The sequence below is a fragment of the Heteronotia binoei genome, chromosome 15 (assembly GCF_032191835.1).
Source record: "Heteronotia binoei isolate CCM8104 ecotype False Entrance Well chromosome 15, APGP_CSIRO_Hbin_v1, whole genome shotgun sequence".
NCBI classification, from domain to species: domain Eukaryota; kingdom Metazoa; phylum Chordata; class Lepidosauria; order Squamata; family Gekkonidae; genus Heteronotia; species Heteronotia binoei.
The window spans coordinates 35155858-35183679 of record NC_083237.1 but is presented as its reverse complement, the minus strand read 5'-3'; the positions used below and the strand labels follow the sequence as shown (position 1 = coordinate 35183679).

Here is a 27822-nt window from a genome sequence, read left to right as displayed (position 1 = left end):
TAGAAGGACCCTTCATGTTTTTTACATTTCCAACATCAATCAGACATCTGATTGTTTATTTTCGACAGTTTTTTTGGTGTCATATACCATCTATACAACATTTTGTAGCCATTTTCTTTTATGTTATTACATGTCGATATTTTCATAGAGCTCTTCCATAAATATTCCCATTGTTCCATCTGAATTTCCTTGTTTATATTAATTGCCCACTTTATCATTTGAGGCTTCACCACTTCTTCCTCTGTACACCATTTCAGTAATAGTTTAAACACTCTTGAAATCAATTTTATGTCCTCGCCAAACAGCATTTTCTCCATTTCCGTTTGTTCTTGTCTTATTCCTTCATTCCTAATATCCTGCTTCAGCAAACTTTTAATTTGTAGCCATTGAAACTAATTAAATTTATAATCAAGTTCTTCCACTGATTTTAATTCTACTTTGCCTCCTTGTATTTTTAACAATAGTTTATATGCTAATCATTTATCTTCCTCAATATTGGAATATAATTTTATTACTTCCATTGGCACAATCCAAAGCAGTTTCCTCTCATCTCCATATTTTTGGTACTTCAACCAAGTTTTAAGCAAATTACTTTTCCCATAGCACAAATATGCATGCCAACCGAAAACCTTCCCATGGCCTTCTAGTGTTAATAATTTTCTGTTTAATAACACTATCCAATCCTTAATCCACACCAAACAAACTGCATCATGATATAGTCTTAAATCCGGTACTCGGAAGCCTCCCCTTTCTTTTGCATCTGTCAGGATCTTCATCTTAATTCTTGCCGGCCCATATAAATTTCCAAAAGTTTCCTCTGCCATTTATAAAATTGGTTCTCTTCTTTCACTATTGGTATTGTTTGAAACAAGAACATTATTCTTGGTAATACATTCATTTTTATTGCCGATATTCTGCCCAGGATAGACAAATTCAACATATTCCATTTTTGTAAGTCCACTTCAATTTTCCGCCAAAGCTTTTCATAATTATTTTTAAACAAGTCAATGTTTTTTGTTCTAATTTCTACTCCTAAATACTTGACTTTAGAGGCCACCTCACAATTTGTCAAATTTTGTAGTTCCATCTGTTTAGACTTTGACATATTTTTACACAAAATTTTTGTTTTCTCTTTATTTGCATAAAAGCCTGCCAATTCACCATATTCTTTTATTTTCTTGGAGCAGCAACAGTGTAACTTGAGTTGGGTTTTCATTTATAAACATTACATCATCTGCAAATAGGGTTGCCAACCCCCAGGTGGGGGCAGGGGATCCCCCGGTTTGGAGGCCCTCCTCCTGTTTCAGGGTCATCAGAAAGCGGGGGGAGGGGAGGGAAATGTCAGCTGGTAACCCCATTATTCCCTATGGAGATTTATTCCCATAGAGAATAATGGAGAATTGATCCACGGGTATCTGGGGCTCTGGGACAGCTGTGTTTTGAGGTAGAGGCACCAGATTTTCAGTATAGCATCTAGGGCCTCTCCCCAAAGTACCCTCCAAGTTTCAAAAAGACTGGACCAGGGGGTCCAATTCTATGAGCCCCCAAAGAAGGTGCCCCTAATCTTCATGATTTCCTATGGAAGGAAGGCATTTCAAAGGTGCGCGGTCCCTTTCAATATGATGGCCAGAACTCCCTTTGGAATTCAATTGTGCTTGTCTCAAACTTTCTCCTGGCTCCACCCCCAAAGTCTCCTGGCTCCACCCCCAAAGTCCCCAGATATTTCTTGAATTGGACTTGGCAACCCTATCTGCAAACGCTCTGTATTTGTAAGAAAAGCCTTTCAGTTTCAAACCCTCTATCTCCTTATCTTCTTGAACTTGCATAAGCAGTATTTCCAGCGTCATTATAAATATCAAAGGGGACAGAGGGCACCCTTGTCTTGTTTCTTTACAGATTGCTATTTTCTCTGTCAAATCTACATTTATACAAAGTCTTGCTTGTTGGTCAGTATATATTGCCTTTACCATTCTTACAAACTCTTCACCCAATCCCAATTTCTCCATTACTGCAAACATAAAGTCCCAATGGACATTATCAAAAGCTTTCTCTGCATCAGCAAAAAGCAAAGCTACTTCTTTTTCAGGGTGTTTTTCATAATATTCTATAATATCTATTACAATTCTAATATCTTCTCTTACTTGCCTTCTGGGGAGAAATCCTGCTTGTTCTTCTTTAATAAAACTGTTCAAATGCTGCTTCAGGCGTTCCGCTAAAATTCTAGCATATATTTTGTAGTCGTTATTTAACAATGAGATTGGTCTATAATTTTTAACATTAGTCACATCTCTGTCTTCTTATGGTATCAACGAGATTACTGCTTCTTTCCAAGTATTAGGTATCTTCCCATCTATTCTTATAATGTTCATCAGTTTCTGAAGTTTTGGAAGTAGAGTCTCTTTAAGAACCTTATAATATCTTGCTGTAAAACCGTCAGGACCCGGAGCCTTCCCTGGCTTGATTGAATTAATTGCCGCTTCTATTTCTTCTTTACCAATTGGGTCATTTAAGATCTTTTTCATATTGTCCGTTAGCGGTTTGACATTAATTTCCTGTAAATAGGCATCTATTTTCCCTTTATCCCCCACATGACTTTTATACAAATTTGCATAATACTTATAAAACTCTCTTTTAATTCCTTCCTGATCAACAATTTCTTTGTTGCCCAAAATAATTTTATTAATTTTATTTTCCCTTTTTCTTTTCATTTGCCAGGCCAAATATTTTCCAGCTTTATTTGCACTCTCAAAAGATTTTGGTTGAAACCTTTTTAGGCTCCATTCTACTTCTTTATTTAACAAGTGTCTTAATTGGTCCTGTAGAATTCTAATTTCTTTTAAAATCTTCTTTTTCCCCGGTCTCTTTATAAGCTCTCTCTCTTTCTTCCGAATCTCCTTCTGTATGTCTGTCATTTGTTTCTCTTTAGCTTTTTTGTCTTTATTATTCAACATGATTAAAATACCTCTCATCATCACTTTATAAGCATCCCACACCATTTGGTACTGAACATCCTCATTTTCATTTACTTGAAAAAAGGCTTTAGTCTCTTTTTGCAGAGATTCTACTACCCCATCTTTCTGCAGTAAATCTTCATTTATTCGCCATCTTAAAGTCTTTTTGATAGGTTTCACAGACCACATTATTGGATTATGATCTGCTCCTATTTTTTGGAAGGATCTCTATTTTTGTTGTTGTAAGTCCCCAATTTTTTGTACTCCACATCAATCCTTGAGAAAGAGTTACGTCAAGCTGAAAAGAAGGTATAGTCTCTGATTGTAGGATTTTTCTCCCTTCAAATGTCCACAAGATTTTCTTGCTTGACTAATTAAAAAAAAGATTTTGGTAGTTTACCTTCGTTACCCTTCTTCCCGGATCTGTCCAAAATATTTTAACTGTATCATTAAAGTCTCCCATTAACATGATTTGCTCATATGTCACGATCAAGTTGCTACATAATATCCTTAAAAAAGAATCTTTTGCTCCATTAGAAGCATACAGTCCCAGTAGCAAAGTCTTCTTGTGGTTCATCATCACTTCCACTGCAATATATCTGCCATCATTGTCCTTAAACATCAGTTTTGGTTCCAAATCCTGTTTTACATAAAAAACACACCTCTTTTTTTCTCCTTAGACAATGAATAAAATTCTACACCCAGTTGCTTATTCCACAAATATTTATAATCCGATCGTTTGATATGTAATTCTTGTAGACAAATTATGTTACATTTTTGCTTCCTAATCCAATGAATAGTTGCCTTTCTTTTTTGTGGTGAATTAAGTCCAAGATAATATTTTGTAATCCATAATGGTTTTCTGTTTTAATCTAAACCTCCAAATTCTTTATTCTCCACCAAAAACTTCTCCATCTCCCAAATGCTTGTAATGGTAATCCTCTTCCCCTTGTATTCAAAACCCAAGGCTTCTAGAAGAATCCATCTATATCTCATTTGACTCTCTCTCAGTTGATCAGTCAGTTTTTTATATAATCTTCTGTCACTTAAGACTTTCCTTGGTAATTCTTTCATAATTCTGATGTCACTGCCTTCCACAATCAACTTGCCTTCATATTGTTTACTTAGAATTCTTCCCACCAAGTCTCTTGTTACACATCTCACCACCACATCTCTTGGTAGTTTATTTTTCCTTGCATATTCTGAATTGACCCTGTAGATATAGTCATAGAAGAAATTAGTCTCATCAGGATCATCTCCAACAAATTCAGCAATAATCCTTATTATGTATTTCCTTAAATCACCATCCTTTTCAGGCACACCTCTCAAACGTATCTGATTTTCCATTAATTTACAGTCTTGCAGTACTGCTTTATCCTGCAATTTTTTAATAGTGGAATCCACTGTATTAATCTTTTCATCATGGTCTTTCACTTTCTCTTCAGCCTCTTGGATTTTTTTTTTTGATACTGCTTTAAACTCCTTACTAAGAACTTCTATAATTTTTTTTTAAATTTCTTCTTACATTCACTTATAGAGTCTTTAATCACTTTGGACAATCTTGCTTCCATGGCATCCATCTGTTCTTTTTTATCAGCCTTTTTGCCCTCTTCTAGTGTCTTAGCTCTTGTCTGTAGTGGTTTTTGGGCTGACATCACTGCCTTCCCATTGTAAATATAGGCTGGTCTAGTCTAGTCTTATAGATTGGGCATGCCCTTTCAGATAAGTCCAAAATCGCCTCCCTCCTATGCCCCAGAGTCCAGATATTAATTTTCAAAAATTGTAGTTTTCCAAAATGGTGAATGATGTTTCTCTATGGTTTAGTCCTAGAGAGGCTTAGGATACCTATAATTTTCCCTTCCCTTAATGGCCTCTTCCATCTACTCTTGCCACAAAGTCTCATTTCTATGGTTATGAAGTCTCACGATGTTCCCAGACATCATTTCCTGTTACGTCTTGTTGATCTGCAGTTTTTTTAGCTCTGGAGGGGGTGACCTCAAGTATTCAAAACAATTTCAGCTTTTGCCTTTTTTAAAGCCTTATGTCTATTTAACTCAGGCCAAATTCCCCCTCCTCCTCCTCCTTTATTATTACAGTGTCCAGACCTTCGTTTACCTTCCAAATATTTCCCAAATTAGTCCCGAAGCAACAGATTAAGATCTTTTTACCTTTGAAGTCCTGACCTTCAAACACACCGGTCTGTTTCTCATCCAAGATTAATTAGTCCCTAAGAAACTTGGCACATGTTGAATTTAAGTCAATTTAATGACCCCAGATACCCTCTATAGATGCTGGAATGCGATCCTTCTCCAGAGACTTCTTAAAAGCCAAAATGAAACCCCCCTCCGGGGATTTCTCGTTAGCCAAAGTACATCTCCTCAGAATTTTAAAAGCATATCTTGGCCATCCTCTTGCCTAGAACATGTAGACAAGGAAACAAAAAAGCAAAAAGCCCCATGTGAACCAGCTGCTATATCCAATTACATAACAATAAAAACCATTCAAATATAAACAATTGTATTTAACCCACATATATTGCTTTCATCAAAACAACCATAATACTCAGTCCTTTGAACAAAAGGAAGCATTTACACCAAGAGTTCTTTTCCTTTATATGGTAAAATTGTCCAGCTTTTCCATGTAATCCTGGTGTGATATTCCAAATGATGAATGTCTCTCAATGGATGCAGACAAATTTTCAAAGCGGATAGGACAAGGTTGTACTAATACCCTTGTTTCGCAAAAGCTTTTTCAAGTTATAAAAGACCTCTTAGCAGAGACTTCTTCAAGCTGCAATAAACCTCTTGGGTAGAGAGCATATTCAAGCTGTAATAGACATCTTAGCAAAGAGCTTCTTCAAGCTGCAATGCACCTGAATAATAAGATAAAAAGCATACAAAAATTCAATAATACACTTAACCTGTTGCACATAAGCCATAAAACATTTAAAACACTGAATAGAAAACAGCATACCTCTTAGCAAATTCTTAAAGCAAAGGCAATCATAGCCCAAATGTTTTCTAACTGAACACCCAAAGGTGCTGCAAGGAATACAACTTAATGGCTTATAGGCATCAGGTGCAACAATTCACAATGTTCCTTAAAGATACAGTATAAGCTGCTACAGCAATATCCAAAATATAGTCTCAAAAAGAAATTAAACCACATACATCTGACTATAATTATAAAAAAACATTCCAAGTCCCAATCATTATTGAGACCATGAGGAGATAGAGTCCTTAATTTAAAGATCATACGCATTTCATGTTAGTGTAACCATTTGCTATAATCCATCCTACCCTGCAATCTTGTTGGAAATTTCAAAAGTGCACAAAAACGCAATGAATCTGGATCATGATTATACTGAATGAAATGCTCTACCAAAGGAGCATCTACCACCCAATGCTTCAATCTAGATTTATATTCTAACACACGTGTACAAATGGCACATGTAGTTGACCCCAAATATTTTTTTGACATAATAATAATAATAATGATGATGATGATGATGATGATGATAATAGTAATAATAATAATAATAATAATAATAATAATAATAATAATAATAATAATAATAATAATAATAATAATAATAATAATAATAATAAATTTATTTTTGTATCCCGCCCTCCCCCGCCAAAGGCGGGCTCAGGGCGGCTCACAGACATGGAATACCATGATTTGAATAAAACAATGTAAACAACAATTTTAAATACAAATCAATTACATAAATTAGTTAAAATAGATAAAACAGGTGCTATAAGATGCTATAAGTCACAGTCATACATAGGATGGTTAGATGGCTACAGGTCAGTTTAGCCAGGTTCTGTCTTAAAAGCAAGCTGAAAAAGAAATGTTTTGCAAGCCCTGCGGAATTGGTTCAGGTCCCGCAGGGCTCGCACCATCTCTGGAAGTTGATTCCACCATTGAGGGGCCATTGCTGAAAAGGCTTGCTCCCTGGTTGTCTTCAATCTAGCCTCTCTTGGCCCAGGGATTATTAAAAGATTTTGAGAGCTAGATCTCAGTGCTCTCTGGGGAACATATGGGGGGAGGAGGTCCCTAAGGTAGGCAGGTCCTCAGCCATATAGGGCTTTAAAGGTAATAACCAGCACTTTATAGCGAACATGGTACACAACCGGTAGCCAGTGCAGATCCCGCAGCCCAGGCCGCACGTGTTCCCACCGAGGTAGTCCCACCAGCAGCCTGGCCGCCGGCGGGACACAGAATCGCATAAATGCATCTCTGTGTAGCACAAGTGGTGATATCCTTTAGATATATTTTGTATCCTGTTTCCGGATGTACAAACACCGACATCTGTAATGATAGACCACATGCTAGGCAGGCACCACATTTAAAGTGCCCCCCCGCTCTTACCACATTACGTTCAGGCTGCACAATATCAGCCCTAACTAAACAATCTCTCAGATTTTTAGTTCTACTGAAACCCATTCTTGGTATTTCCTGACAACCTGGCACATCCTACACTAGAAACCAATTTTTTAAATGACATTATAAATAGACTGACTCAAAGGAGAAAACTGCATAGCACAAGTAATATTACCATCCACATGTTTACCCAGGGCCTGATGAGAGCTGACAAACAGCAAAGACCTCTATTTTTGGTTAATTCTTGATACTGCCTTGGTCAGAATCCTGTCAGGATAGCCACGAGATTTAAATTGTTCACAAATCCTATCCCTCTCTTGTTCAAAATCCTGTTCCCTAGTTGAATTGCGTTTAGCCCTAACCAATTGATAACAGGGCAAACTAGCTCTTAAATGTGCTGAATGACAAGAAGTAAAATGCAAAGGGACATTCTTGTCAGTGGGCTTCCTATAGATTTTAACCGCCAGGATTTCATCCCCTGTCTTAAAGACACAGGTGTCTAAAAATGCAATTGTCTGTCTATCACAGATGTATGTAAACTTAATGGAAGGGTGTATATTATTCATCCACCATTTTAAGGGGGCAACTACAGACTCCTCCGTAATAACTGCCATAATGTCATCAATATATCTCGTGAACCAAATGATGGAACTAAAAAACGGATTAATAACCGGATTACAAAAAAATTGTTCTTCTAACTCAGCCATGAACAAACAAGCCAGACTAGGTGAAAAGGGACAACCCATAGAGACCCCCTGAACTTCTAGAAAAAACTGATCACCAAATCTAAAAAAAATATTTTCAAAAATGATACCCACCAATTCCAACAGGAAATGTGTGGGAGGTTCCTTAATCGGTCTCTTATCAAAAATCCTATGTATTAAAGCTCTAGCCTCATCATGAGGTATGTTGGTATATAAAGAGGTAACGTCCATGAATACCAAAACAGCATTGGGTGGAACCTTCAAGCCTTCCACCTGTACAATAAAGTCTGAAGTATCTCTAATATAGGTACGAATTTTAAGCACCCCCGGTTTCAGGAAGAAATCAAGATATTGACTCAAAGGTTCCAACACCGAAGCCGATGAGGACACTATGGGGCGCCCCGGGGGAGGAAAAACGTTCTTATGGATCTTAGGAAGCATATAAAACAATGGAGTTCTTGGGTACATGTTGCATAGACACTTAGCAACCTTATCCGAAATGTACCCTAATTCTACTGCTTCCACTACCATGATCTCACGCTTGAAGGTTCCACCCAATGCTGTTATGGTATCCATGTAGACAGCAGGTATTAAAACACCTTCTCTGTCCAGAATAGAGGGTCTGCTCCCCACTGGGAAGCACGTCAATTCTCCATGAAAACCAAACCGGAAGCCCCACAGAAGTGAGTTCTTAGGTCAAGAAGGCTGCCTGGGGAGGCAGGAAGGAGCTTAGGGAGAAAAAGTGATGGAGGAGGATAGAAGGAGGAAAGTGGAGACATAGGATAAAGAAGAGAAGAATGCAAAAATAGGATGTCTAGATAGAGCAAAGGAAGAACCTCCTAGTTCCTGAATATGAAGAATATACATGGGTGTGGCTTGTCGTGTCTCAGTGTTCTAGACAGAGCTTTTTAAGTAGAAAAAGCCCAGCAGGAACTCATTTGCATATTAGACCATGCCCCCTGACATCACCATTGTTTTTCACAGGGCTTTTTGTAGAAAAGCCCAGCAGGGATTCATTTGGATATTAGGCTGCACCCCTTGACGCCAAGCCAGTTGGAATTGTGTTGCTGTGTGTTCCTCCTCAAAAAAAGCCCTGGTTCTAGAACTATGAAGATCCGCATACTTCAACATTCCTTTAAGGGGAATCTTTTAAGGAAAAGGAACACTAGAAAGGAGGAAGAGAAAGGAAGGAAGAGTATGAAAGGGCGAGTCTGGAAAGCAATGACAGGTGGAAAAGAACCTCTTCTCTTTTCCTGTAATTTGTGGGTTTTGAAGAATACTTGAGTTAATGGATGTTCTCTTCAAGGGGAAGGAAATGGGTGAAACGGACTGAGGAGTGAAACCTCCCCTTGCTTGTTCTTTCCCCTCCTTTTTAGGCAGTGGAAGAAATCTGAAGATTTGAACCGCATCACGTTGTACTTCAAGGAGCGATCTCTCGAGAAGGAGGTGACTCACGGAGGGCTGGGGCATGGTGTCTGCTGCTGCTTTCTGAAACGTTCTTGCTTGGAGTCCTTTTAAAATGGGTTGGACTAGCTCTTGTGGGAGATCCCTCAGGGCTGGATTTATCTGGATACCTTTTGGGCATTCAGCACCATCAGGGGCATGGGGAGGCATTGGCTTAGGCCTGGTCTGATGTGATCACTGCACTAACCACGGTGAGGAGCGACCGTCTGAGTTCCCTTCTTCCTTTAGTGCCACTGAATCCATTCAAATCTGTTATCTCTGCCCAGATTTCCCTTCTGTATTGAAACAGTATGTAGGGTTGCCAATTCTGGTTTTGGGAATTCCAGGAGATTTGAGCAGAATCTGGGAGGGTGGGTTTGATGCTATAGAATCTATCCCACAAAGCAACCATTTCCTCCAAGGGAACTGATCTCTGTAGTCTGGAGCACTGTTCCCTCTAAGCTGAGTTAGTGTGAGCTAGCTCACAGTTTTTTTAGCCTCCGGCTCACACATTTTTTGTCTCAGCTCAGGAAGGATGGCCCCAGAGCACACTAACTGATGCAGCTGCTGAATCGCTCACTCACAATTTTTAATGCCAGTAGCTCACAAAATGCTCACAGGACTCCACGGCTTAGATGGAGCATTCATCTGGAGATCAGCTGTAATTCCAGGAGATCTCCTGGCCCTGGATGTTGGCAACCCTTATCCAATGGCATTGGTTATGAGAAGGGAGACACTGTCTCATTCCACGCTACATTTGAGGGAGCCATCCAGGAAGATTATTGTCCCGTTTGGGATTTAAGTGAGTTGTTATGTTGAAATGGATGAAAGAAAGGTCTATCAACATCTGTTGGCCCAATGTGCAAAGTGAAACTTTCAAGAGCTGGTTGGAAATCTCCAAACCAGTGTATCCAATTAATGAGGCCTCCATATCCAGTTGTAACATATATTAGAGAATCAGAATCAATGGCAAAAGCTCCCATTAAATGTCTTTAAGGCCAGCACTGGAGACAAAATGCCGGACCCTGGGGCTCCTGTTGATCTACCCTAGGAAAGCAGTGCTAATATTCAGGGGTGGAATTCTAGCAGAAGCTCCTTTGCATATTAGGCCACACACCCCTGATGTAGCCAATCCTCCAAGAGCTTACAAAAAAAGAGCCTTGTAAGCTCTTGGAGGATTGGCTACATCAGGGGGTGTGTGGCCTAATATGCAAAGGAGCTTCTGCTAGAATTTCACCCCTGCTAATATTCAACTTCTGAGAGTAGATTGAAAATAAAATAAAACTTATATATGAAAGAGTAGATGATGTGATGCAAACACACCCTGTAAGCCAATTAAGACATTTATTTAACAGACTCCCCATTTGTTCCTCCAAAATCTCAAGGTGTATACATGTGGTTCACCTTCATCAACCTGTCTTACATTTTTATCTCATCCTCCTCCCAAAGAATTCAGGGTGGGATTGGGCCAGGGAACGTACTTCTTCTATCCTCACAAAACCCCTATGAATTAGATTTTGTTGAGAGAAAGTTAACACATTTATCTCATGAGTTTCATGACATAATGAAGATATAGATGTGGAATATTCGGGGCCTAATCTGACATTCGCCAGGACAACGTACTGGTTCTCTGCACGCTTTCAGTTACCAACTCCTGTTTGGAAAATACCTGGAGATTTGGGGTTGAGACCTGAGGAAGGTGGGATTTGAGGAGGAGAGGGACCTACGAGGACTGTAAAGCCATAGAGTTCATCCTCCACAGCAGCCGTTTTCTCCAGGGGAACCTCCAGGCAGCAGCTGGAGATCTCTTGGGATTACAACTGATCTCCAGATTATGTCATATGGATACCAGTTGTAATCCCAAGAGATCTCTAGCTGCCCCCCGTAGGCTGGCAATCCTAGCACTTCTTGTGAAGAGATGTGCCCATTGCCTTGGCCCCTGTGGTCAGAGTTTCTCACAGTGGTCTCCTTTTGTTTCTCTGCTAATCTCCTCAGTATCGACTCTCAGCGCTCCCGTCTTTCAACTACTACACGGCTTGCACCTTCTTGGTTTTTGTTTCCAACTTCCTCATCCAGATCCTCGTGGCTTACAAGTAAGGAGGAGGGCTTTGTGTGCGATCAGTAGTCCTTGAATCCACTCTTGATCACCAGTGTGGAGCACACTGAGGTGCTTCCTTGGACCCACATCTCTCTTTGAAGCAAAAAGCTAGTCTCAGCTTCCTCACTGGAGCTGGAAGTGCTTCAGAAGATTCTTGCTCTCTCCCCCCCTCTCTGGTATTTTTGCATTATGTATGTGTATGTCTGTGTGTTTGTGTCTCTGTGCCTGGAAGTTATGACCTCTGTTAACTCCTACTGGGGCATGGAGGACATTCAGAGAACTGGTTTGAAAGCCTGCTTCCACCTCCCAGCTCTAGTATCCCTTGGAGGTATTGCATCCAAGTCAACTCTGCTTAGCTTCTGAGATCTGATGAGATAGGGCTTGCCTGGGCTATCCAGGTCAGGATATACTTCAGAAGAGTTGAATAGATCACCCTTGTGTCTGCAGGGAGCACTGATTAATGAATGAATGCAGTAACTTCAGTTATATCCCTGTTTTTCTCCCCAGTATGGCCCAAAGCCCTCTCTTTTCCTCAATTTTATCCTCACAACGACCTTGCAAGGGAGGTTAGGCTAAGACTGTGTGACTGGCCCAAAGGTTACCCTGCAAGTTTCTTTGGTAGAGCAGGGATTCGAACATGGGCTTCCTAGATCCCATCCTGATACTGTAACCACTACACTATGCTGGCTTTTTAAGAAGCATCTGCCCCATCATAAGTGATTGCTTAGTGTGGATCTGCACAACGTGTTGTGATTGGCTCCAGTCCCTATGTTGTCCTAGCAACAAAATCCATCTCCCCAAAGTAGTCACAGTGGGAAGAAAGATGAATGGGTTTCTAGGGTTAATGAAAACTCCTGGCTGCAGTTTATAATGATAAATCTTTTGCAAAGTTATTCCATACTGAGTCCATTGATTTCAATGGGCGTGAACTGGAGGAAATCTGGATAGAATTGCAGTACTAATTTAGTTACAATGTGCCAGGTTCCAAAAATGATCAAATTGTAGCAAGGCATGCTGGGATGAAGTTTGCCAGTTGCCCATCAGCATGGGAAATCCCCTCCTTCCAGATCTTCTTGGATCTGGAGCGGCAGCAGGAAAAAAAATATAGAAATAAACAAGCATCCAGAAGCCGTGTCATGTGCATCCCTCTGCCACTTCTGGAGCAAACCCAGAAATGTCCTAGGGTAGTTCTAGGAATCACTAGCAAGAGCTTCTGATGATTCCTAAAGCTAGCCTAAGTCACTTCTCAAAGAGCTTCTGGTGAATCCTAGAACTACCTTATGTTACTCCCAGATTTCCACAGATGCGATGCGTAGTTGAAGTTGTGTGCCCCACAAGTTCTCACACCAACTGCCCTGCCAATGTCCAGTTTTAGCCTGGTGACCTTAGCCAGGACAAAGCAACAATTATGTGTCCTAGAATTTCAAATGATCATTTCCCATTGAGAAAATGACTGCTTTGAAGGGTGGACTCGACGGCATCACATCTCCGACGAGCTCCTTCCCTTCACCGTTCTGGTACTAACCAGAACGAATAATAGGTTTCTAGTCCTCATGGCTGAAAAAAACTGACATGAAGCCATGTGGGTAGACTCTGAAGAAAGAGGTCATATAGGGTTCAAGCAGGCAGGGGTTGACTTTTTAGGAACTTGGTCCAGCACAAACAATGCAAATCCCTGCAAATTTGGTGCCCAAACTCTTCTTTCCTTCCAGGACAGTTGCATTGGGAGTCTCCTATGGAATTTCCTTCTTCCTCTTCATCCTCCTCCTCCTCACCTGCTTTGCCGGTCACCTGGCAGTAAGTCCTCTCCTGCCCATCTCTAGATGTCAGCGACCTCTTCGCATGTTGTAGGCATGCCTGTGATGAAACTTTGTGGTTTCAGAGCCCAGATGACTGGGCCAGGGCTGCAGGAAACCTCCTGGGGCCCTCTGTTAATGGAAGATCTTTGCATAAAGGGAAGTGAAAATGCTTCATCTCAACTGTTTTCTCCTCTTGGGACTCAGAGATGAGAATTAACTCCCCCCTCCCCCCCAAAAGGCAGTCAGCGGAGGCCACGAGGTTGAGAGAGGAATGCTTGAGTAAGGTCAAGGTAGAGTTCAGTCCCTCCTTATTCGTGATGTAAATTTCTTGACTTGTAGGGTTGCCAACCTCCAGGTGGGTAGTCAAAAGAATGGACTGCAGTGTGGAGAATACAAATCAAAAATACACTGCTCCGGGCACAACGATATAATGATAATTTAGTGGTAGCCAGTCATATACAGCAAAAGCATGCACATTTCAAATATATGGACAATGGTGGGTCGATCCAAAGTGCACTGTTTCAAAATCTTCATCAGGTCCAAGGAACAATGGATGGATATGTAGTCTTGGTATCACTTTGAAATAGTAATGTATGGCTGTGAGAGTTGGACGATAAGGAAGGCTGAGTGCAGAAGAATAGATGCTTTCGAGCTGTAGTGCTGGAGAAGAATTTTGAAGATCAAACTAGTCAGTCCTAAGGGAAATCAGCCCTGACTGTTCCCTGGAAGGTCAGATGCTGAAGCTGAAGCTCAAATACTTTGGCCACCCAATGAGAAGGGAGCACTCACTGGGGAAGATCCTGATGCTGGGAAAGACAGAAGGCAAAAGAAGAAGGGGACGGCAAAAGATGAGATGGCTGGACAGCGTTACTGATGTAACAAACACGAATTTGAGCAAACTTCGGAGGATGGTGGAAGACAGGAGGGCCTGACGTGACTTGGTCCTTGGGGTCGGAGAGTCGCACTTGACAGTGTGACTGAGCAACAAAAAACCTGGACTCCAGAGAGCTTACAAATCTTAATGATTGTTGTCACTTTTGGAGTGGGGCCAAAGCAGGCTCCAAGGAACTTGCAGCCTTATATACAAGAACTTGCATTTATATGGGAAGCACCGCATACATTCACCCATAGCCGAAGCCTACAATAATTACACAGGGAAAGATTCTTTTCCTGTGTAATTATTGCAGGCTTCGGATTGACCCACCGTTGTCCGTATATTTGGAATTTATATTGGGAATCTGTATGTTTTATGTTCAGTTCAGTTCAGACCTTTATTGGCACAAGAGCAATAACGATTCACAATCAAAAGTAGGTACAAAGGCCTGAAATATAGTAAGAACAATACATAAACAATCACTTAAAATAGCAGCCAATAATACTAATCAAAAGTAGGCACCCAGCAATCAAAATGCAGTAGTATGCCTAGATTTAATTTTACAGGCTTCTACTAAGAAGTTCACAACACATGTAGTAATATGGAGATTAACGTCTTCTAAAAGGTAGGATAGAATTTTCCTTTTGGTAAATACATTGTGTTGGAGATATTCAGCTAAAAATTGTCTACGTTGTGAGGCCAGGAGAGGGCATTCTAAAAGAATATGGGATATAGAATCAAGGACTCCTAATTCACATGGGCATAATCTATTTTGGAGAGGTATCTGTCTAAACCTACCATAGAGAACTGTTGATGGGAAGGCATTTAAACGCGCCAGAGTAAAAGCCCGACGATGGAATGTTTTATGTTGTATATGACTAAATTATCATTATATTGTTGTATTTGGAGCAGTGTATTTTTGATTTGCAGCCTCCAGGTGGGGCCTAGAGATCTCCTGGTATTACAACTGATCATCTCCTGTGGAGAAAATGGCTGCTTTGGAGGGAGGGCTCTATGACATCACATTCTCTGATGAGCTCCGTCTCCCTCACCAAACTGCCCCCTTCCTAGGCTTCATCCCCTCAGATATCCAGGGATTTCCCAAGCCAGAACTGGCAACTCTATATGATTATGATTGCACCTCTTGATTATTGTGAACAAGCCTATGGTTTTGCCTAGAGTGACTCCTGATGTTAGCCTTTGCCCCTGGAACTCCTGGCCACTTGGAAAATGAGGGATGACCTAAAAATATTGAATAGCCGTAGCCCAATTTGGGGGATTACTTCCATCATGTAATAGAAGAAGATGATAAGAAGATATTGGATTTATATCCCGCCCTATTCTTTCAATCTCAGAGTCTCAGAGCGGCTCACAATCTCCTTTACCTTTCTCCCCCACAACAGACACCCTGTGAGGTGGGTGGGGCTGAGAGGACTCTCACAGCAGCTGCTAGGGTTGCCAAGTCCAATTCAAGAAATAACTGGGGACTTTGGGGGTGGAGCCAGGAGCAAGATTGAGACAAGCACAATTGAACTCCAAAGGGAGTGCTGGCCATCACATTGAAAGGGACTGTGCACCTTTGAAATGCCTTCCTTCCATAGGAAATCATGAAGGATAGGGGCACCTTCTTTGGAGGCTCATAGAATTGGACCCCCTGGTCCAATTTTTTTGGAACTTGGAGGGTATTTTGGGGAGAGGCACTAGATGCTATACTGAAAATCTGGTGCCTCTACCTCAAAACACAGCTGTCCCAGAGCCCCAGATACCCATGGATCAATTCTCCATTATTCTCTATGGGAATATATCTCCATAGGGAATAATGGGGTTCCCAGCAGACATTCCCCCCCCCCTGCTTTCTGATGACCCTGACGCAGGGGGAGGGCCTCCAAACTGGGGGATCCCCTGCCCCCACCTGGGGGTTGGCAACCCTAGCAGCTGCCCTTTCAAGGGCAACCTCTGTCAGAGCTATGGCTGACCCAAGGCTATAATGCACTTTCAATCCACTTCCAATGCACTTTCCACTGGATTTTACTGTGCGAACAGACAAAATCTGGCTTGAAAGTGCATTGAAAGTTGATTGAAAGTGCATTATTAAGCGTGTGTGATCGCAGGCTGTCTAAAATAGGAAGTATCTACTGATAAAATGATGAGAATGCTGATAATGATAATTGGACTGAGCCAGATGCTGCTGTCTCTTCCTCACCCCCTTTTCCTTGTCAGAAGTGCTTCCTGAAGGGTCCAAAGGCCCTATACTGGGTCCCCTCCATCTCCGCCACAGTCTGCACCCAGCCGTGGCTCCGCGTCTCCCTGGGCATCGTCACCATTCTTGTCGTCCTCACCATGGCCGTGCTCAATTTGGTATGTCATGAGGTGGTGGTGGTGGAGAGAACTGGGACCAAGCACAGAGAATTACATATATTTGGGTCTTTGAGGGTGGTGAAGGAATTACTGTGAGGACCACCTGGTTTGTCTATGGAAAGAGATTCTGACCTGGCAGACAAGAGAGTCAGGAGAAGGAGGAGGAGAAGAAGAGATTGGATTTATACCCCGCCCTTCGCTAGCCAAAGGAGAGCAGCTCTCAAGCCTCTTTTCCCTCCCTTTCCCCACAACAAACACCCTGTGAAGTAGGTGGGGCTGAGAGAGCTCTGACCGAAACTGCTCTTGAGCAGAACAGCCCTGAGAGAACTCGTGGCTGATCCAAGGTATCATCAGCAGGTGCATGTGAAGGAGTGGGGAATCAAACCCAGTTCTCCCAGATAAGAGTCCGCACACTTAACCACTACACCAAACTGGAGAGGAGTATTGGTAGGTAGGATTCTTTGGGATGCAAGCTGGAGAAATAAACTGTTGAGAATAGAATGGTGGATTAGGCACTTACTTTAAGTGTGAGGAGAGCTAGTTTGCACTCCCCCCTCATGTGCTTTCAGTAAGGATCGAAATTCTTGATGGTGGCCTCCAAATGTGGTGGCAGTTATTCTGGATTAGAAGAGAAAGTAGCAATTTAAAGACTTTAAAGCAATTAAAGACTTACAAAATTTGTGGTAGTGTATGAGCTTTCGTGAGTTGCTGCTCCCTTCTTCAGTGATATTTGAAGAAGCGAGCAGTGACTCATAAGAACACAAGAGAAGCCATGTTGGATCAGGCCAATGACCCATCCAGTTCAACACTCTGTGTCACACAGTGGCCAATATATGTGTGTGTGCATGTATATACACACACAACAATATACATACACGCACGCACACACATATATATATATATACATACTGTGGCTAATAGCCACTGATGGACCTCTACTCCATATTTTTATCTAATCCCCTCTTGAAGCTGGCTATGTTTGTAGCCTCCACCACCTCCTGTGGCAGTGAATTCCACATGTTAATCACCTTTTGATTAGACTCAGGAAAGCACATACCCTAACACAATTTTTGTTAGCCTTTAGGGTGCTACTGGACTCTTACTCTTTTCTACTGCTACAGACAGACTAACCCATCTTGATCATTCGAGATTAATTCACCCAAATGGAAGACCTATTCATCCCTCATCAGAATCTTGAATAGGCTCCAGCCCAGGAGTTAAGGTGACAGGGAGAGGCCATCTTGATTGTCCCATCAATCAAAGAAGCTCATTTGGTGGATAATTGAGAGAGGGCCTTTTTGGTGGCAGCCCCATGACATGGAACCAGGGAGGTATGCCTGGCCCCCTCATGTTCAGACTTCAGGATGCAGCTGAAAACCATTTTATTTAGGACTACATTTGATTTATTTAGTAGCAGTCCTATACAGTAATTTTAAAAATTGTGGTTTGTTTTTTTTTTAAAAAATGTATTTGATTTCTGTTGTAAGCTGCCTTGAGCTTCGTATGGAAGAAAGGGGGCGAATAAATGTTTTAAACAAAGAGAAATCAAAGAGCTTTTCTTGGATGATACCACCTCAGGCTGCAAGTTAGGGGGTGGGGGTTCATTTATGTTTTAAAGTTCCATCAGTAGACCAAAAAATATCCCTCTACATAGAAAAAAATAGCCCAACAAAAGAGGTCAATCAAACTTGGTTCCCAAAAAGGCTATTTTTTCTTTGCAGAGAGTGCCCACCCCCCCATATGAGAACATTCAAACCCGCAGTATCCCTCCCCCCTGCAGCCAGAAGTGTTCCAGTCCAAGAAAAGCTTTACCCCCCTTTTTTCAGCTGATGGTGTATATATACTAGCCTGGGGAGAGGCTAATCTAATGTGAGTATGTAGGGGTCAGATGGACTTGAAATTGGAGATGTAGGGGGGTCTGAAGAATGTGAAATAGGAGGTGGGTGGATTTCAGGGCTTTTTTTGTAGCAGGAACTCCTTTGCATATTAGGCCACACTGGGGTGGAATTCTAGCAGGAGCTCCTTTGCATGTTAGGCCACACACCCCTGATCTAGCCAATCCTCCAAGAGCTTACAAGGCTCTTTTTTGCAAGCTCTTGGAGGAATGGCTATATCAGAGGGTGTGGCCTAATATGAAAAGGAGCTCCTGCTAGAATTCTACTCTTGGGCTACACACCCCTGATGCAGCCAATCCTCCAAGAGCTTCCAGGGCTCTTTGTACAAGGCCTACTACTGTAAGCTCTTGGAGGACTGGCTACATCAGGGGTGTGTGGCCTAATATGCAAAGGAGCTCCTGCTACAAAAAACAAAACAAAACCCTGGTGGATTTGAAACAGGAGATAGCTGGCAGACTTCTGAATTTGTGGGTGGTGGTCAACCAATGCAACTGATAGGCAGCGGATTCAGGACAGACCATACCCCACAAATATTTCCAATAATTAAAAAAAAAAATTGCTGCCCCAAGATGCAGTAGTGGTCAGGGGTGGAAAGTGTCATCAAGTCACAGCTAGGGTTGCCAAGTCCAATTCAAGAAATATCTGGGGACTTTGGGGGTGGAGCCAGGAGACTTTGGGGGTGGAGCCAGGAGAAAGGTTGAGACAAGCACAATTGAATTCCAAAGGGAGTTCTGGCCATCATATTGAAAGGGACCGCGCACCTTTGAAATGCCTTCCTTCCATAGGAAATCATGAAGATTAGGGGCACCTTCTTTGGGGGCTCATAGAATTGGACCCCCTGGTCCAATCTTTTTGAAACTTGGAGGGTACTTTGGGGAGAGGCCCTAGATGCTATACTGAAAATCTGGTGCCTCTACCTCAAAACACAGCTGCCCCAGAGCCCCAGATACCCGTGGATCAATTCTCCATTATTCTCTGTGGGAATAAATCTCCATAGGGAATAATGGGGTTACCAGCTGACATTTCCCTCCCCTCCCCCCGCTTTCTGATGACCCTGAAACGGGAGGAGGGCCTCCAAACCGGGGGATCCCCTGCCCCCACCTGGGGGTTGGCAACCCTAGTCACAGCTGATTTACGACAACCCCAACCCCATCGGAGTTTCAAAGCAAGAGACATTCAGAGGTGGTTTGCCATCGCCTGCCTCTGCGCAGCATCCCTGGAGTTCCATGGTGGTCTTCCATACAAGTATTAGCCCAGGCCAACTCTGATTAGTTTCCAAGATCTGATGAGACTGGGCTAATCTGGGCCATCCAGGACAGGGCAGTAGGGCCTTAGATAGCACGAAAAGAGAACTGGACACATTTGCAGCGAAGAGATCTATCAATGGTTATGTGCCATCACAGCTAAACAGAACCTTTGCACTCAGAGGCATTGTGTCAATGAATCATGCTGAGGACTCAGTAGCAGGGGAAGGCTCTTATCTTCATGTTCCCCGATGGTGGACTTTCCAAAATATGTGGCTGGCCACTTCTAGAGATGGAATGCTGGACCAGGTGGCTTTAGTTCAGCATGGGTGATATGTTTTTTTCTGTGCCTCTCCCTACCTCACAACTCTTTCAAAACCCCTTTTCTCCTGTTGCTTATCTTCAGTTCTTCATGCCAGATCCCTGGTGCTCTTTGCAATTGCAAAATTCCTCCATGGTGGGCATGAATGTCACACAAGAGTTTGTATTGATGAACTCCCTCTTCAGTGTACCGGTAAGTATGCCAGGAGTAAATTGTTTGGGGGCACTGAGGGAATATGAGTTTCTTTAACCGCCTTTCACCCTCATTCCTCTGGCCCGGCTCTCTTTTCCTTTCAGTATTACATTTACTGCTGCATTCTGGGATTCCTCTCGTGTTCTCTGTTCCTGCACATGAACTTTGAGCTCAAGCTCACGATGTTGACCCTCTGCCTCGTGGTCTACAATGTGTTGTTTCTTCACACCCATTCGTGGCTCTCCGACTGCTACGTCGCACGCCTCTACCCCAGTCAGGCAGCTCTGAGGTAACTTTGTTGTCGTTAAGTCACAGTGGGCTTATGGAGATCCTGTGGAGTTTTCAAGGCATTCAGAGATGGTTTGTCATTGCCTGCGTCTATGTTGTGACCCTGATATTTCTTGGTGCTCTTCCATCCAAATACCGACTAAGGTTGACCCTGCTTAGCTTCTGAGATCTGGTGAGATCAGGCAATCCAGGGCTATGCTATTTAGGCACTAGAAAAAGGCATGGAGGAACAAGAGTGCCAAGCTATGGGTCTAGTCAGGATGAGGTACTCACAACATCCTTAAATGACTTTAAAATGGCAACGATGTCCCTGTGGCAGCCACAAGGACACCATCACATCTAGTTTGGCCCTTAGTTTCTCCCTCAGAAGATAGGATTTTCAGTCAGATGAGTCACATGTCTCAGGCCCATCCATAAAATTCAAATTACAGCCTCACAAAAATGGAAAGAGGATTTAAACTAGAGTATAATCCAGAGTAGACTTGCCCTACCTGGCTATTTTAAAGGATGGGCTGGGCATACCTAGCTGTTATTATCTTGAGGCATCATTTAAGCTTTCACCTGTGTTAGCTTTGCGATTTTTAAACTATGAATTGTGTCAGGATAACAGAGGAGTTTAAGAACATAACATTTCAATGGTTTTCCTTAAAAGGTGCTTAGTACTTGGGGCATATTTTACCAGTCTGAATTCTGATAGATGGACAGTGGTCTCCTTGAATTAGAGGATCCCAGCCCATTTTTAACTATTCAGCCTTCACTTGATTTCACTATTCAAAACTGGGTTCCCAGCTTTGTCCCTGGCTTTGTCAAGGATATGTCTTTTAAAAGCATACTTCTTCCTTTGAACTGATAATAGCTACGGAGAGTCCCTGGTTTTTACACAGGGAGACTAACTGGGCTCCCTATCTGCACTTCCTCGAGGCAAATTGAGTCAGCACAAGCCTGTAATTTGCACTTTATAGATTGAACAAGATGCATAATTGTTAACTTGTCTGTTTCAGCTCTAAAACATGTTTAAACTATGCTTTAGAATCTTGTCTTTGGAGGTGGGACACACTCTGATTCACCTGAGGTGCCTACATTCACGCTTTGCAGATAACTTGAATTCTTTTCCAAATCAGGACCCCTTCCCTGTGCTGCAATGTGCTGAGAGAGGGAAGAGGCAAGAGTGAGGCTGGGAAATGAGCCTGGCACAAGCTGGGTTCACGAACCATGTTAGCTTAATGTTGGTTTGCTATGACATCTGCATGTACCCCAGGAATGCTATAATTAAGACCCTGGAAGAAAGACACCCCCCCTCCATTTTGAGGACATACTTTCCAACCAGTGTTCCCTCTAAGCTGAGTTAGTGTGAGCTAGCTTACAGTTTTTTAGCTTCCAGCTCACACATCTTTGTCTTTGCTCAGGAAGGATGACTCCAGAGCACACTAATATATTCAGTAGCTCACAACTTTAATGCCAGTAGCCAGGGGTTATTTTGTAGAAAAATAGGTGGTGGAGCTCATCCAAGGATTGTTATGCAGCTGCACCTACTAGTCAATGGACAAGGAGGTGGAACTCTCAGAAGGAGGAGGTGGAACTCTCAGAAGGAGGAGGTGGAACTCTCAGAAATGTTCAGGAGCTGTGCTCCTGTGAGCTCCCACTGAATCCGAGGCTTGCCAGTAGCTCACAACTTTAATGTCAGTAGCTCACAAAGTAGAATTTTTGCTCACAAGACTCTGCAGCTTGAAGGGAACACAGTTTCCAACCTCTAGTGAAATGTATTGGCAATATATTTAGGATAGACAATCCATATACTGCATACTTAAGGGATGAAATTCACTGCTGCAAGATGCGTTGACGACCCCCCCCCCCCCAACTTGCTTTTGAAAAAGAGATGACGGCATGTTCGTGTGGAATCAGTCTAGCAATAACTGCTAGCCATAATGGCTAAATGCAACCTTTATGTTTTGAAGTCTTATACCTCTAGAGCAGCAACATTGGGGAGGGCTACTGTCTTCATGTCCTACTTGTGGGCTGCAAAAAAGGCATGTGGGTGGCTGCTGTGGAAAACAAGGCGGTGGTCTAGATTTAGTAGGTAATGGTGGTTTCAGGGCTGGGGGTTTTTATGTATTGTGCACGCGCGCTTGTGGCTGGAAGTCATGGTGACCTCCGGGAACTCTTTTTGGGGCATGGAGGACATTCAGAGAAGTGGCTCGGGAGCCTGCCTCTGCTTCCCAATCCTGGTATTCCTTGGAGGTCTCCCATCCAAGTTCTTGCAAGAGGCAGCCCCGCTTAGCTTCTGAGATCTGACGCGATCGAGCTTGCCTGGGCTATCCAGGTCATGGCAGTAGGTGATCCTTTTTATGTTACATTTATTCCGCTGAAGAAAACAGGGGCACTTGTTGACAGCCGCTGTGAGACGGTGCTTAGGGTTCAAAGCAGACCCAGGCTCAAAGCCTCACTCTGCTTTAAACATACCGGGTGCCTTTGGACAAGTCACGGCCTCTCAGCCTAGCTAATTTCATAGGGCTGTTGTGAAGATAAAATGGAGGTGGGAAACCATGTAAGCTACACTGTGCTTCATGGTAGGAAAGGCGGGATAAAAGTGGAATAGACGGATCAATACTCCCCCGCTTTGACACTGCAGTGAGGTGTTCCCCCCCTCCATTGTACCAGATCTTTGTCCCTTCAATTGTTTTGTCTGCGATATCAGATCTAGCATCAGCATCTGAAACAGGATGTGTGAGTAAGCTAACCACACAGGTTTCCTTTAAAAAAAGAGAGAGAGTTAATTATAGAATATCTGCATCACAATCCTTTGCAGAGTTGTCGAACTGAATCTGCTTACCTGGCTTTCTCGCTTATAAAAGACTTTCCTGCTGAAACACATTAGTCAATAATTAATGACTGAATAGGCAGTTATGAAGAACGATGATACGTGCACGCACAATTCACTGCTGAGAGCCAATTTGGTGTAGTGGTTAAGTGTGCGGACTCTTATCTGGGAGAACCGGGTTTGATTCCCCATTCCTCCACTTGCAGCTGCTGGAATGGCCCTGGGTCAGCCATAGCTCTGGCAGAGGTTGTCCTTGAAAGGGCAGCTGCTGTGAGAGTCCCCTCAGCCCCACCCACCTCACAGGGTGTCTGTTGTGGGGGAGGAAGGTAAAGGAGATTGTGAACCGCTCTGAGTGGAGGGCGGAATATAAATCCAATATCTTCTTCTTCTTCACAAGGAACACTTTTAAAAGGCATGCCTATAAATGGGGCTTTTGAATGGAAAAGTTCATGAAAACGTTGAATAAAAATGGAAAGCGAATGTTCGTCTTCCTTGAATCTTGGAGTGAGCAAGCTGGGGCTACAGTTTTCAATGGCTCTAGTACGAAACCTTCTTTTGGGTCTCATAGATAATGCAAAGATGAATGTGGCTGATCTGCATAATGAGCAAACAGTCTACCTAAGTTGCTAATTGGATGAGCCGTGCTTGTGTTGAAAAGTCACCGTGGGGGTTCTGCTGGAGGAGAGCCTATGAGTGAATTTTCCTTCTCTTTCATACTTCATCTGTAGGCCTGGAGTGCTGAAGGAGCCCAAGATGATGGGAGCCATCTCCTTCTTTGTCTTCTTCTTCACCCTTTTGGCTCTAGCCAGGCAGGTAAATCAGTTTTTGATCCTGTGAACTGGGGCTGCCAACAAAAAGCCCCTGTGTTAGGTTGAAGAGCGAGTTTTGTTACCTTAGCAGTTTGAAAACTTTCTATTTTGATGTTTGGCCACAGTGTACCTTGGAATACCAGCTGCAAGTTAAAATTTGTAGACTGAATAAAATAAAAATGGCTACCTCCCCGCTCCAGCACCCATTGATTATTCTTATTGGATTAAGCTGTTGAGCTTGGGGGGGTAAATTATTACTCAGGGAACATAATTGCTAATTTTCTTTCTTTCTCTATATTGTTTCTGTTGATGATGTGCTATTTTGCAACTATCACAAAGTGCAGAAAAAATAATGTACAGGATGCATTTTGGATGCCCCAAGTGTTCCATACTGAAGCTGTATGTAGTCAGGGCTGGCCCTAGACTGCCTAGCACCCTAGGCAAGTCTAACTTCTGGTGCCCCCCCCCCCCCCGCACTGACAATGTTACCAAGTCACATGGGGGACACTTAATTCAGCGCCCCCAGAAGCCCGGTACCCTAGCCACTCACCTAGTTTGCCTAGTGGTGGGGCCGACCCTGTATGTAGTCTTGTCTGAGCCAAAGCAAAGTCCCAAAACGTAAGCCGTACCTTCTACTAGGACCAATCAGACTAACCCACAACAGTATGCAAACTTCCAAATTCTCCAGAACTCTTTCTCAGCCCGGGTGTTAAAAACGTGTCTGTGAGGGGACAGATAGGGTTGCCAATCCCCAAGTGGGGGCAGGGGATCCCCTGGTTTGGAGGCCCTCCCCTCACTTCAGGGTTGTCAGAAAGCAAGGGGAGGGGAGGGAAATGTCTTCTGGGAACTCTGTTATTCCCTGTGGAGATTTATTCCCATAGAAAATCATGGAGAATTGATCTGCGGGTATCTGGGGCTCTGGGGGGGGCTGTTTTTTTTTGGGTAGAGGCACCAAATTTTCAGTATAGCATCTAGTGCCTCTCCCCAAAATACCCCCCAAGTTTCAAAAAGATTGAACCAGGGGGTCCAATTCTATGAGCCCCAAAAGAAGGTGCCCCTATCCTTCATTATTTCCTATGGAAGTAAGGAATGGAAAAGGTGTGCCGTCCCTTTAAATGTGATGGCCAGAACTCCCTTTGGAGTTCAATTATGCTTGTCACAGCCTTGATCTTGGCTCCACCCCTAATGTCTCCTGGCTCCACTCCCAAAATCTCCTGGCTCCACCCCAAAGTCCCCAGATATTTCTTGAATTGGACTTGACAACCCTTGGGACAGATGTTTCTGGACCTCATCTTAAGGTCTCATGTCTGCATCTTGTCTATAAATCCAGACAGATTTGGATAAAGCAGTGTTAGGTGGAAATGGTATCAAGCTCCACCTTTGGCCTTTCTACCAGCCAATCATTTGTTAAGGTGATAGACCAGCAGAACAAGACATACGTGAACAGAAGGGCTACAAGAATGACCTACCATTGAAGTGTATATGAAAAAGAAATATGTGTCACTGAATCAACACTGTGCCTTGGTAGAATTTGGTAGCTGCTTAGTATCTAGCAACTCTAGCTGACGTTCCAGATTCAAGGTCTGTAAGGAGAAAGGAGGTATACTATTCCTCTGATCTTCCCAGGATTGTTTGGAGGATGGGTATAATAAATAAGTATCTAAGGACATTATAGAAAGGGCAGCATAGCAGCACATGTCCAGTCATTTCAATTTTCCAAGTAGTACAAGGTTATAAAGATTCTTGAAGTGCTACACCACAATACTTTTGACCTTTCAGAAAGAAGAGAAAAAAGTCACCCTCCAATTGAAGTGTATATATATATGAAGTCAATACTGTAAAATATATAAATATATATATATATTCTAGCACCAAACACAGATTCCTTTAAGAGTTGAGAGTCATGAAATAATATGACAGCTGTTACATTAAAACAACAGCAGATGAATGTGTGACGGAACGGCCCTGGTCTGCCTACCAGACCCTGTTCCTCGAGCCCCCCCCCCTTTTTGGAGGGAGCTATTTCTCCTCCAGACACTTGGGCTCGCTGCCACCACCTGCTCAGCCCAGGGGTTCGGATTGAGAGGAACAGGACTCCCAATCCCCCTCTCCAGCTCTGAGGCCAGGTTTCAAGGTTCTCTGCCACCCTGTACTTGGGTATCACAGAGGCCACAGCACTTCTTTGGGGAACCCCTGGAGGATTGGCACCTTATCCAACTACATGCCTTCCCCCTTTCCCCGGGGCCCCCTTCATAAAGCAGCGTGGTCTGAAGCTGTTGGAGATCTATGTGGTACAAAGTTTGACTGCCAGCATTCAAAACAGAAAAACTATTTAATTAGAAGAGAAAAAGAAGAAAGAAAAAACAAAAATACCCCAAAAGCAGTTGCATGAAAAAGTTTAGCACAGCACCTGAACAGCAACCAGAAGGACAAATAAAAGGTGGATTTAAACGTATCCTTCCGTCCCTGGTCTAAACTTGCCCTGCCTTGTGGATGACTTCCTCGGTCTGACTGCCTGGAGTCCACTCCTCCTCTCCCTCAGGAGAAGGCCTCTCACACAGTCAGGAGCACACAGACTGACAACCTCTCTCCTTGAGTGCCGCCTAACTCCAATAAAAAAAAGAACTTCCTGCCCCTCTAGGAGGCTTTCCCCCTAGAGGTGATGGTTTAACTCCGGAAGGGAGGAGGGAATGAAGGGAAGGCTAGGCCACAAAGCCTGCCTTAGCAGTTTCATGTTCCCTCCCAACCAAGCACCACCATTAACTAAGATGGCGTTTCTCCACAGAATGCATCAGGCGAAGAGTCAAATTGGGTAATAATGGGAGGGAGAAGAAATACATCTTGGGTATTATTACTCTATTTTCCTCTTTCCCAGAATGAATATTACTGCCGCCTGGATTTCCTCTGGAAAAAGAAGTTCAAGAAGGAGCGCGAGGAGATTGAAACAATGGAGAATCTCAACCGTGTCTTGCTGGAGAACGTTCTTCCAGCCCATGTTGCACAGCTGTTCATTGGCCAGAACTTGCGCAATGAGGTGAGCCCAGAAGCTTAATGGCCTCTCCTACTAGGCCAGCTATAGTGGGAGACTGCTCAGCAAACCTGTGCTTTACCTGCTGGCACCTAAAATGCTAGCAGATAGAAACAGAGTGGAATTAGGGACTATTGTTTAAATGGCTTTACCATAGAGTTTTTGAAAATCCTACAACTTTGCAGTGATACCACTTTTACATTTTTTACTGGAAGTGATGTCATCACTTTTCCTTTTGCTTCTCCTGGGGGTTGCTGGATGGCAACCACACTCTCTGCCCTTGCCATGTGGATTTTAATGGCCCTGAACCAAGACAGTCTGGGTGGCTCCTGCAGTGCTAACCAGAGCTAATTGAGCTTGGCTTTGTTTCAGGATTGCCAGCAATGTGTTGGGAAATGCTTGGAGATTTCAGAGGCAGAGCCTGGGTTGGGCAAGGTTTAGGCAAGAATGGGGGCTCAGCAGGGATAAGATCACAGATTCCGCCCTCCAAAGCAGTCATTTTCCCCATCTGGAGGTCAGTTGTGATTCCATGAGAGCTCCAGCTCTACTTGTAGATTCTACTCTGTTGACTCCTGGTTACAGCTTCTCTCCAGGGCAATATGGACATTGTTGC

At 43.0% G+C, this 27822-nt stretch overlaps 1 protein-coding gene across 2 annotated transcripts in view; it reads left to right on the top strand.

Annotated features, from left to right (window-relative positions):
• Positions 1-27822, top strand: part of ADCY4 (adenylate cyclase 4) — a 71580-nt gene that overhangs the window by 35255 nt on the left and 8503 nt on the right. For both annotated transcript variants that reach the window (XM_060256012.1, XM_060256011.1), the window contains exons 13-20: positions 9418-9487; positions 11480-11577; positions 13295-13379; positions 16476-16613; positions 20159-20266; positions 20371-20555; positions 24101-24185; positions 27057-27215. In XM_060256012.1, coding sequence (XP_060111995.1) covers positions 9418-9487; positions 11480-11577; positions 13295-13379; positions 16476-16613; positions 20159-20266; positions 20371-20555; positions 24101-24185; positions 27057-27215 — 928 coding nt within the window. The remainder of the gene's footprint in view (positions 1-9417; positions 9488-11479; positions 11578-13294; positions 13380-16475; positions 16614-20158; positions 20267-20370; positions 20556-24100; positions 24186-27056; positions 27216-27822) is intronic.